This window comes from Gossypium raimondii, chromosome 3, assembly GCF_025698545.1.
Source record: "Gossypium raimondii isolate GPD5lz chromosome 3, ASM2569854v1, whole genome shotgun sequence".
NCBI classification, from domain to species: domain Eukaryota; kingdom Viridiplantae; phylum Streptophyta; class Magnoliopsida; order Malvales; family Malvaceae; genus Gossypium; species Gossypium raimondii.
The window spans coordinates 33,448,105-33,461,103 of record NC_068567.1 but is presented as its reverse complement, the minus strand read 5'-3'; the positions used below and the strand labels follow the sequence as shown (position 1 = coordinate 33,461,103).

The 12,999-nt window shown below is 34.6% G+C and overlaps 1 protein-coding gene across 1 annotated transcript; it reads right to left on the bottom strand.

Moving 5' to 3' along the window:
* Positions 1-2,505: 2,505 nt before the first annotated feature.
* On the bottom strand, positions 2,506-5,933 carry LOC105794106 (ABC transporter G family member 11). The gene is made up of 9 exons (XM_012623100.2): positions 4,968-5,933; positions 4,715-4,886; positions 4,497-4,619; positions 4,270-4,398; positions 3,973-4,167; positions 3,801-3,887; positions 3,456-3,728; positions 3,150-3,257; positions 2,506-3,055 (listed from the first exon to the last, which is right to left on the bottom strand). Exons 1-9 carry the CDS (start codon positions 5,645-5,647, stop codon positions 2,705-2,707), a joined length of 2,118 nt encoding a protein of 705 aa, XP_012478554.1. The 5' UTR covers positions 5,648-5,933; the 3' UTR covers positions 2,506-2,704.
* Between the last annotated feature and the right edge of the window lie 7,066 nt (positions 5,934-12,999).

The following is a 12,999-nucleotide window of genomic DNA, read 5'->3' as shown; positions in this document are numbered from 1 at the left end:
TTTGGACATTTTCACAATTCAATCCTAAAATCAAAATCTAGTAAAAATTACTTTACAAATTCATCAAATAACATAATCAAAGCTCCAAATACATTATATTCATAAAAAAATACAATATTAAAAAAATATAAACTTCCAAAACTTTTAACAGAATCAGAAACGAAGGTACGGGCTAGCTGGACCTAGTTGCAACGATATCAAAAACATAAAAATTTAAAAAAAAACGAGTAGGAAATTCACTCACATGCATAAAAATTTGCTTGGTCAATTCTCCTAGCTTGAAAAACCATGAATTTCGGGTATGAAAATGTAAAATGAAAAAGAAACCTATTTCTTTTTACTTAACTAAATTACAAGTTTGCCATTATAATTTCATTTTTTGTCATTTTCCATCAATTTTTCACCCCACTATATTATTTAGGGCTTAATTATCACTTAAGTCCTTCCTCAATTAATAATTAAACCATTTCATCACCTAATTTCTTTAATTAGCAAGTTTTGCATAATTTTCAATTTAGTCCTTTTTCTTTAATAAACTATATAAACATTAAAATTTCTTAACCAAATTTTAATATGACTATAATGACTCTATAAATATTCTAAAAATAATATTTACGAGTCGATACGATAAAAATTTGTGGTCCCAAAACCACTATTCCATCACCACTGAAAATCGGGTTGTCTCAAAAACACTTATTTTACTAAAATTTAATCTAAACTGCTAAATTGGAAAACTAATCGAAATAATCATAAAATGGTACCCAAAAAAAGCTCATTAAGTTTTGAAAAGACTCTTATTTGCCACAGCAAATTATGGCAAATCAGTGCCAACTAAGCATGACAACTTAATATGTCAACTCATCAAATAACTAACTATTAACATGTGAAAATAAGTCTAAGTGTGGAATTGAAACAGAAATTCGTCCAAGGGTTTGAACGGGCTCCTTGGGACAAATTTTTACATGTTGATCCACTAACTAAATAAAATTGGACAAAAAAATTAAAATGTTTACACTTTGGGCCACTTGATAATTTGGCCTAATATTCAACTAAGTCCTTCTCCAAACTTCATTATAGGCTTGTGGACATACCAATGGGTTGATTTTCAAGAACTTGGACTTGTTATCCGTTCACTCCGAGAATTGGCTCGTTTAAACTCGTACATGGAATCCATTGTGCATTAGCTTCAAGATTCGGTTTCTAGGATCAAGAATTCCAAGATTTGAAATCTTATTTTTCTTGAGTCTTGAAATCTCCCAAAACCGCATAATTGGACCAAGATTTAGTTTCTTGATTTTCATGAAAACAAGAAAATGAATCTTGATTCTCTTTTTCCCTCATACGCACGTCTAAAGCCTTTGTAACAAAGTCTTGTGTGGTCTCGTTCAATCTTACTTTGATTTGTTTGCCCTTTGATCTTATTATTAGGTCTTGAGTTAATGTAAGCCCATCACATTTATGGACTTGAAATTAGACCTTGAGACTCACATCAGAGTGGATATCCTTATGATGTTGATTTAGGTTTGTTTGAAACAAATATTTCTACTAGTTCATAGAATAAAAGAGGTAGAGAAGATAGAACTCATGGGAGGATGGAAGGACACTTTCATGATTCATTTATAAGCTCATCATTACGTAGCCTAATTATAAAATAAAACCATTATGCCATCATTTTAGAGACCTCATTCTTATCAACCAAATGCTTTTTATCTACCTTTTACCAAATTCAAGTTATGAACATTTTGTTTATCATTACCACATCACATGCACTTTATCAATGAAACATCTTAAAGTTATATCCCTCTTCATTTTACATATGATGTGATGCATTCATTCCTTTCAATAGATACAAACGTGAATTCTACTTCTATTTTTTTACATGGAAGGGGAAGTGATCTCAATCAAGAGGATGAAAATAAAGATGCTTTAGACCACCCACGCCATCCATTTAGGTGGTAATTTATAAGAAATGAGATTTTTATATTTGCATATGTATATTTTTTATTTAATTGATGTAAAATAAACTTTTATGCATGATATTATGTAGATGTTATTTATTAAAATTTATGATTGTTCTTGCTCATGACTTAGAATGATAATGTTGGTATGTATTTTCAAGGAATTTTATTATAAAATTTGTAAATAAAAGCACTCTATAAAATAGTATGATTAATACTAAAATATTAAAATATGAAGATAATATAAAGTTTTGAAAAAAAATTTGTGATTTTAAAAAACAAAAACACGTCCATGATAATCATCATGTGTTATGTGACCCGCAACATCCACAATGGCGAGACTAGTACTATGGGTATATCAAATCATGATGCTCATAAATATTATGAGTTTATGTTACTTATAAAACAAGATTGAAGGCATCACCTTCACCTTGTATTTTGAATAAAAACTGAGACAAGTTTAGAAGTATGAAGTAATAGTCGGGAAGCAATAACGGATGAGCAGTTCGTTTATCACGAAGCTTGTATCTTCCATAGCTCCCATTGGTGGAATATATTAATGGCATTGCTTGTATATATATTAACTTCAAACGCACAATACAGATTGTTGCATATAATTTTAAAGCAAATTCTATATAGATGAAGTAAAGCATAAGGTTTAAATGTTAGGAAACTGATGTCGTTGTAGGATTGTTTGTATCTCGAGACTCAAAGGTGATCGCATGAATGCATGCATACCCTGTTGTCTACCTTTTACCCCTTCCATTAGCTCGATTTGCGACATAATTCCTCAGCGAAGGAGATTGCAAGAGAGAGGGCGCAACCATCGTATTTTGTGTTCCATTCTTTTGTTGCATCCTTCTCCTGGCTACCAAACCTCTGATCCAAGGGGTAACATCCTCGCTGATCTTTATCATCAAGAAGAAGATGATGCGGTAAATTATGATCATGCTGAATATCACACTTAGATCGATCCATTTCGACCGTCCAACGTCGATTTGGAACACGTTTTCAAGGATGTATTCGCCAGGAATCTTGGGAAGCTCCGGTGGTTGATTATCAAACAACAGTCCCTTCAGATCATTTTGGTATTGTCCCTGAAACAAAAATATACTTGGTGTCGTATTTTTAGTCCTTGATGAGCCGATATCGAAATAATTTCTGCAATTTTAATTTGCGATATTTAATCACCTGTAAAGCCCAGAAATGGAAGCTGATGTAGGACATTGGGTAACGCCACACAGGTTTTGGGATGTCGTTTGGGAGCCTGAAGTAGCCAGAAACAAGCATGAATATTCCCTGGAAGAAAGACTACCTTTTAGCGATATCACCCAGGAGCAATGTGAGTGTCAGATTTTTTCTTTTTATTTGGAGGAACTTTTATCTATATGTCCAACACAGGTACTTGAAGGAAAAAAAACAAGCATATATATAGGTCTTCCAAATGCTGGTGAATACAATAGGAACAATGCAGAACAAGGTTGAAGAGAGAGAAACCTGAATCCCTGCTCCTGTGATGATCCCCATGAGGAAATTGGGGACGATACTGGCAATGGCCATCATCAAGCTCTCAACCACAGTAACACTCGCATAAAGGCACAACACGAAGAACATATAATGTTCAAAGCCTGGGTGAAGACGAACCATAAAGTAACAAATAGTTCCAGAGATGAAGGTTATCATTATGAGGAATGGCATAGCTGACAGTGTATTCCCTATAACAAATGCAGTTACACCATAGTGGCCATTTAACCTCTCCCTTTGGAAAACCTGCAAAAATCAGATAGTCAAAATGTTTATCCCCGCCATGGCTAGTAAGTTTTCTGGCAGGCCATGACTTACCTTCATGTCCTCCACAAAGGAAGGGAACCCACCGATTGACATGAATGTGACAAAACCGAACACAAAAGAAGCACATGCACCCCTTGCCTGTTTCACAAGATTTTACAATCTTAAATACAGTTCTTCCAGACATAAAACCAATATTTTCTAAACAGATATACAGAAACAATACCAGAATTGAATTGTAGCTGGTTCCAATATTGAGATAAATGGTTCCAATGCAAACAGTGACAACAACATATATGAGCAGCCTTAGCCAATAATAGCCGAAGTCTCGAGACATGTTCACGAATGAGCGCTTGGTTAAAGTGTAAGACTGCATCAAGAAACTAGCTTGACTGCCTCCGGAATCTAGCACGGTTCCTCTCTGTACCATATGGAAAAATTGATTGTTGAGTGGGATGAGTAGAAATAAGATTAATTTGGCAAAATAATAATGTATAAGAGGATTGGCTAGTTAAGCACTTACAACTTTGGATATCTCATCAACCTTTTCCTTCGCGGCATAACATTGATGTGATGTACGGTAGAAGTTAATAAGAGTTCGGATAGCTTCAGTTGTGGTAATCTTCTCCAGGGGATCATCACTTGCCTCAAACTGATTACAATCAAGGCAATTTGTTTTCCAGTCATATAAGTGTAGTGTACCAAAGTAGGAGGGAAGATGATTAAACAAAGGGGAAACGAAGTGGATACCCGTAATTTCATGGATCCTTTGAGAGTAGCCTTAACTTTATCAAAGTCAGAATTGATGCATCTAAGAAAATGGTCAGATGGATTTCTCAAGGCAGGGCATGGAAATCCGGCTTGAGCAAAGAACTGCATTTTACAATCCAAGAGACATTATATTTATAATTGCAGTGGGATTGAAAATGATATCAAGTGACGGAAGAAATATGGCTGAGAAGGCTAGCCTCGTATGCTTCAGAAGCCTGGCCAAAATAAATGGTTTTGCCTTCAGACAGCAAATATAACTGATCAAATAGCTCAAAGACTTCACTGCTGGGCTGATGAACTGAAGCTATTACAGTTCTACCATCTCTTGACAGGCCTCGTAAAGTCTGGGTGACAAAAAATGCTGAAGCACTGCCGTGTGCATCTCAAGTCAGAAAAAACAAAATCTGACAATCAAAAACCATAAAAGACGATGTGAAGAAAGATCATAACCTGTCAAGGCCACTGGTTGGCTCATCAAGGAAGAGCAATCTGGGCCTCATCAAAATTTCAAGAGCTATGCTGACCCTCCTCTTTTCTCCTCCACTGATCCCACGCAAATGCCAATTCCCAATAACAGTATCAGCGCAATCTTGGAGGCCCATTTCGATAATCGTACCTTCAACGAGGTCCCGCTTCGCAGACCAGGGCATCGTATCGGGGAGACGGAGCCGAGCGGAGTAGGAAATGGTTTCCCGAACAGTAAGCGTGCCAATTAAGTTGTCATCTTGAGTAACATAGGCTGCAGTTCCGAAAGAAAGCTTGGTTTTACGACCATTGAGGAGAATGGTTCCGGAAAGGAAGGCGTTAGCAGCCAAGCGGCTGGAGAGTGCATCAAGAAGCGTGGATTTTCCGGAGCCGGAAGGGCCCATGAGAGCGGTGAGTGTACCGGGTTCAGCATAACCAGTCAGCCCTTCCAACACCTTCTGGGTCGCCCCATTGCTGAGAGTTACCATTACGGTGAGGTCTTCCCAGGTGAGCCTGGCGGATACATCTCCCATAAACTCCGTAACGGTCTTCTCCCTCCATAGAGTTTCACTCAAAGGGCTCAAACCTCCAACCACCATGCCCGTCCCAGCTGGTTTATTAGCCTGAATCTCCATCATTGCAGTATTTGAGGAGGAAGTCCTCATAGGGGATGGAGATGATAGCAAAGCAAGTGTGATGATTCTAAAAAAGCAACAGAAATGGGATGAGTATGAAGCGTGAAAATGTAAGTGTTTGAATGAATTGGGTAGGTTAAGAACATCCCATGCAAAATGAGCCGCCTCGCTCTTCCCCACTCTTCAACTTGAGCACAAAATTTCCTTTTTTGGTTTGGTTTTTGGGTGCGTGACGCAGCTGAAGGAGTAATTCTATAAACTAAAATTCAAATTCCATATACCGACTAGTGTTGGGATTGAGGTTGAGGCTACTTCCTTTTCTTATTCTCCAATAAAATCATTAAATTGGTTGGTTGCATTAATTAGGAGAACCGACTCAACCTTTTTTCCAACACAACATTTATATTTCTCCACTTACTCATTAATTCTACTCAATTTACATTTCACCGCTAAACTTTCATTGAATTGCAACTAAAATCTGGCAAATTACATTTTTCTTTATATAACATCTGTTATTCTCTTTATTTATTATTAACTTGTTCATAAAAATTTGTTCAGTCAATCGATCTGTATCGATTCATGAAATGTCTTTTTTTAAACTAATATTTTAATTGATTCTCAATTTAACTAGTAAATCCGATCAATCCAAATAACTTTTAACCGTGAAGATGAGCTAAGGAACCAATAATCTTAGTAAAATTTTGCTGGGTTATTTTATTTTCTAAAATTATTATGTATTTAAGAAAATGAGGTATCCCAAATGTAAGGTTTAGGTGATGATGCTTAGATGCTAAGGAATGACTCACATTGAGAAGGCAATTAAGTGGGGGCAAATGCGATAGGGCTTTAACAGTCAACTTTATGAAATCATTAATGAGTAGTGATGTGTAGGTAGTTCTGCCCATTACTCAATTTAATAGGCCGGCAATGCCAGCCCACCAACCAATCATATTCAATACACAATTACGTTTGATTTTGCCTACTCTGTTTTGTTTCTTCTTTCGTAAGATATGTTTTCATGTTTGGAGGATTTAGTAGACAATGATTTTGGTTATTTTGTCTCCTCTTTTTCAAACCTAACCGCCACCACATCTTCCAACGGGGATCCTCTCTTTACTTTTTTCCTCCCTTTGGGGAGGGGCGGCGTGGATGAGTTGGAGAAGGTACATTGCCCGAATATTATGAGTAAGAGTGGGTATTCGATTAAATTGAGTGAAAAGTCATATTTTATCATTCTAATTCGATTTGAGTGGAGTCAAATTGAGTAAAATTGTTCGAGTTAAATTAAAATCTTGTTACAGTATAATTAATTTCATGTTAGAGTACGTAAATTTGAAACTATATATATTTGAAAACTTTTTCAAACCAAAATGATAATAAAAAATATTTTAATATGATAAACTTAAATTATTAATTGACTTAATTAGGTCCCAAAGTTATTATTTTAGAAAAAATAACTTTTTATATATATTTTATATATTTTTAATTTTTATATTTTTAAAATAAATTTTTGAAAATTATTTTGAATTTTTATTTGTAATTTTATTGAAAGAAAGATCGGTTTATTTATTTTCAAATTTGATAGGGATCAAAGGGTATTTACACTAATCTATCATTCAAATTATTTAAATTGTAAAATTTAACTTGACACAAACTCGAAACTCGAATTACTTATTCGAGTTAACTCAACTAACTCGAACAACTCAATTCGATTAACTCAAAATTTAATTTTTTTTAATTTTTTTGAATAAAATTAAAATTTGTAAGGCGCTAATTGTAGAGCAAAGGCTAACTATTTGGATAGGCACTATTGCATTTACTTGTGCTTACCAAAATGCCTTGCTAGGTTCATGAAAACGATTGGATTTATTACAGGTGTAAGGATTTTACTTGTACTTTTTCTCCAACTTTTAGGGTTCTTAATTTGGATTTTTGGAAGAAAAAAAAAAGGACATTTCTACCTCAAGGATAACTTTAATATGGTACCTTTTTATTTTTAAAGTTTTTTGTTGATGACCAAATAGGTGGATTAGAAGGTGAAGGCCTTTCAACAATCAGTCCATTTTATATATAAAATAAAATATTTAAATTGCAAAGAATAAAATGAAAATAGGGGAGAAAAAACACACAATGTAATAACGAGAACCCATTTAAGCAGTCATTTCTCTAATTTGAAATGTAAAAGTGGTTTAATAAACCAAGTATACAAAAAAATTATTGACAAAGAACAATGGATTCAAAAAGAATTAGACAATTTTTTTTATATCCTTGTTAATATAAGATTTAGTTGGTCGCCTTGTTAGTCAGTTCATCTTCTTTTCTGGCATAGATGGTTAGAGTAGAGAGGAAAAAGACTCTCTAGTGAAGAAGGAAAAAAAAAAGAATTGTCTGGAGAGTCAACCTCTCTCAAGAGGACCTTTAGAAATGTGTATAAGGGGGGTTTTTTTGAGTCAAATTTCGGTTCAAGTTAAGATATATTTTATTATAACTCTATAACAATTTGTCCTCCACCTTGTCGAAAAAGAGTTATAAAGTGACTCTTCTGAGACAAACTTACACGCGCGTAACGTGTAATTGGGGGCTTACTATGTAAGTTTTAACTAAAAAATTTGTTGAGTAAATTTTGTTGTCCGACAGTGTAGTATAGAAGTTAAATGGTTATTCAAGAAATGGTTTTAAGGAAATGAACCATGTTGTAGAATACTGCGAACTGTATTTGTAGAAATGTTGGTAACTGTGTTGTAAAATACCGCAAACTATATTTACAGAAATGCCGCAAAATGTATTGTAGAATTACTGTGAACTGCATTTACAAAAATATTGAGAACTGTATTTATAGAAATGCCACAAAATATATTGTGGAATTACTACGAACTGTATTTACAGAAATACTGCGAACTATATTGTAATACCCAATATTAGTCCGGTCCAAAAACAAATGATAAACCAAAGTATACATATACAACAATAGTCCAATTTTAAGTGCCCATTTACAAGCAACGGGCTCAATGGCCCAAATAAACCCAAAATTTAACCCATACCGAATCTAAATTCCTAAAACAGTGGCCCAATTACAATATGGCCCAATGCCCAAAACAATTCCTGCAAACCCTAGAGACCAAAACCCTAAGCCTTCAGTCACCGTCGCCCTCACGTGCCCCACGAGCCACGCCTCCGAGCCGCTCCACGTTACACGCCTCTGTACAGCCTTCGCACACCGCCACGCACTGCGCGTACGACCGTACCTGCACACAAGCAAACAAGAAAAGACGAACAGAAAATAGCAACAAACAAAAAATGAGTAAAAGATATTTCTTTTGTAATTTTTTTTTATTTTTCTAGCGATATAAAAGCCAAATACGCATTGTAAACAAGGGGAAGATACACAAAAATTAAAAAAAATCAGAGGGCAATAAAAAAAATCAAAAGTTCAAAGAGGTAATTGTTTTATTTATTTGTTTACTTTATTTTATTTTTTCTTTGGTTTTCGGTCGGGATTCTAAAGCTTTGATTTCATTTAATCGCGGGCAAAGGAAAGAAAAAGAAAGAGAGAGAGGTTCTTACCGTCGTGAGCGCACCGTCGGGGCTCCGTTCACTCCGTCCGAAATCGGAGTTGGAGGTGTCCTCGGGTTGTAGCGCCAGAAAGAGAGAAGGATTAATCTTACCTTTACAAGCACATCGACGGAAGCCCTAGTCTACTCCGCCCAAATCGGAGTTTAGATGGGGGTTTATGTTTGAAACGGCGCAAGAGGAGAGGGGAGAGATAAAGTTTTTTTTTTGCTGTGTTTTAATGGCAGATCTATCTCATTTAGGGTTTCAAGTGTTTTCTTATGGGGTGTTTAAACGACGCCGTTTGGGGCCTGAATCAGTGGCCCTAAAACGGCGTCGTATTTGTATACCTGTGGGTTGACCCGATCCGGTCCTAGGATCCTCGCGTCTTGGCCTCTGGTGGGATATTTGCGCGCTTAGTCCCTCGCTTTTAAAGCGCATCCAAATCAATCTTTTTATTTTTTTTTTACATTCTGCCTGATATGTCACTGTTGTTTCATTTTGGTCCCTTCTGCCACTATGCGTTTTGAAGGATAGGGAATATTTCCCATTTAATCCCTCATGTAATGCGCAAGCTTCATTTTTCCTTTTAATTTTGTTTTCTTTTTCTTTTTATTTATTTTCTTTTCGATTAAGCATTAAATCCATTTTAATTTCTATTTTAATTTGTTCATTTTAATTAATTTAAATATTTTGGTTTTGTTTTCTTTAATATATTTTAGTTTTAAATCTAATGTTATTTTGATAATTAAATTTATTAGTATAAATTCATTATTGATATTATTTAAATCTATTGAACCATTATCTAAAAATTTTTCTTTCGTGTATTATTCTAAGTTTTCATATATTATTATTAAAATTTAATACTTATTATTTTAATTTTATGTTAACTAAATATAATTTGTACACTTTTTATAGTTTTATAATATTTATTTTTAAAATTCTCTTCTATATCTATATATTTTAAAATCTATATGACAATACTTTTACACCATACCATTATATATGTATATAATTTTATTAAATTATTTTATTTTATGAATATATCATTGATTTCATATTATTATAACTATTGACCTTTAGTTTTCTTTCAAATATGTTTATATGTTTTTAAATCAATCTATATAATTTATTTTCAAAACCTACTTTACATATTTGGTTTATTTCAACCCTTTTGCTAACATTATTATATATATATATATATATATATCTATATTATCATTTATATTATTATTGAGAAAAATATAATGTCGGTAATGACAATATATCGCAAAGAAAAATAGAAATAGAAAAATAAAGAACACACAAATTTTACGTGGAAACCCTTTCGGGAAAAAACCACGGGCAGAGGAGAAGAAAATTCACTATGTCAAAAACTTAATTACAAGAGGAGTAGACTACGCCTATTTATAGGCTTGTAAACCTTATTCTAATAGGAGTGAAACTCCTTATTCAAATAATATCAAATAGATGGAGTTTAATAAGGTTTAGAAACCTTATTCTAAAATAAAATAAAAGAAGTATAATTCTATAGGGATTTTACTTTTATTTTATTTTACCACAGTATTTTATTTAAATAAGGATTTGGGTCACTTAATTCTAACAATCTCCACCATGACACGAATTCTTAATGAACAAGTTCTTCATCGCGAACTCTCAACAAACAAGTTTCTCCACCTCTTCCATAAAACCCCTTAAGGGTTTATTTGTAACAATGAACACCAACCAAGTCTAAGCAATACTCAAACTTGGTTATAGGAAGTGACTTAGTTATCATATCTGCAGGATTTTCATGAGTACTAATTTTGCTCACAACAATATCACCACGAGTAATAATATCACGAACAAAATGATACCGAACATCAATGTGTTTTGTTCTCTCATGAAACATTTGATCTTTTGTAAGGAAGATGACACTCTGACTGTCACAAAATACTGTATTGATATGAAGGTCTTCATTGAGTTCACTAAAGAGTCCCTTCAACCATATAGCTTCTTTACAAGCCTCAGTAATCGCCAAGTACTCAGCTTCAGTGGTAGACAAAAGCGACTGTAGTTTGCAAAGTGGCTTTCCAACTGATTGCACAACCTCCGATTGTAAAGACATAACCGGTGAGAGATCTTCTTCTATCGAGGTCCCCAGCAAAATCAGCATCAACATACCCAATGACTCCATCTCTAGTTCTTCCAAACTGTAAGCAAACATCAGTAGTACCTCGTAAGTATCTTAAAACCCACTGAACTGCTTTCCAATGTTCTTTACCAGGATTTGCCATGTATCTGCTAACTGCACTAACTGCATATGATAAATCTGGACGTGAACAAACCATGGCATACATGAGAGATCCCACTGCACTAGAGTATGGAACATGTGACATGTACTCAATCTCATCATCTGCTTGTGGAGACAAAGCCGATGAAAGTCTGAAATGGGCTGCTAAAGGAGTACTAACAGGCTTAGCATTCTGCATATTGAATCTGGAAAGAACTTTTTCAATGTACCCTTTCTGACTTAGATACAATTTACTTACTTTTCTATCCACGAGAATCTCCATACCAAGTATCTTCTTTCTTTGGTCCCAAGTCTTTCATCTCAAATTCTTCACTTAGTTGGGCTTTGACCTTTCTTATCTCTCCTTTATCTTTCGCTGCTATCAACATGTCATCAACATAAAGGAGTAGATACACAAAAGAACCATCACTGTTTTTCTTAAAGTAAACACAATTGTCAAAGCTACTTCTTTTAAAATCATGAGAAGTCATAAAGGAATCAAACCTCTTATACCACTGTCTTGGTGACTGTTTCAAACCGTAAAGGGACTTTTTCAGCAAGCAAGCATAGTCCTCTTTTTCTGAAACTGTAAAACCCTCTAGTTGTTGTATGTAAATATCCTCCTCAAGTTCTCCATGCAAAAATGCAATTTTTACATCTAACTGCTCAAGCTCCAAATCATGCATGGCCACAATACCAAGCAAAGCTCGAATCGAACTATGCTTCACAACTGGAGAGAACACATCTGTGAAGTCCACTCCTGGAATTTGACTGGAACCCTTTGCAACAAGCCTTGCTTTATATCTGGGTTATTCAACTCTTGGAGTCCCCTCTTTCTTTTTAAACACCCATTTACAACGAACAACCTTTTTACCTTTAGGAAGTTTCACAAGATCCCATGTTTGATTTTTGTGTAGCGATTCCATCTCCTCTTGCATAGCAAACATCCACTTTTCTGAGTCTTCACAACTAACCGCCTCAGAATAATTAGATGGCTCTTGATTTGCATCTATATCTTCAGCCACATTTAAAGCATAAGCAACTAGATCAGCCTCGGCATACTTCTTTGGAGGTTTAATTTCTCTTCTAGTTCTGTTTTTGGCGATAGAGTATTGTGGTGAAGAAGCAACTCTATTTTGAATTTTTGTACTAGCTTTAGTAGTCGACTCTGTTGTAGATTCTAGATCAATCTGATGCTCTACCTGCTTTTGATTTTCTTTATTGGAAGAGTCTTTAAGAGATAATTTAGGTAGCATAGCAGTTTCATCAAAAACAACATTCTGCTAATCACAACTTTTTTATTTTCAGAACACCATAACTTATACCCTTTTACATCAGCTTTATAACCAAGAAAAACACATTTAATAGATCTTGGTTCCAATTTTCCATTATCAACATGAGCATACGCAGGACAACTAAAGATCTTTAAATCAGAATAGTCAACAGGATTACCAGACCATACCTCTTGTGGAGTCTTTTTCTCAATGGCAACGGATGGAGATCTGTTGATCAAAAAACATGCAGTAGAGGCTGCTTCTGCCCAAAAAGACTTTGATAAGTT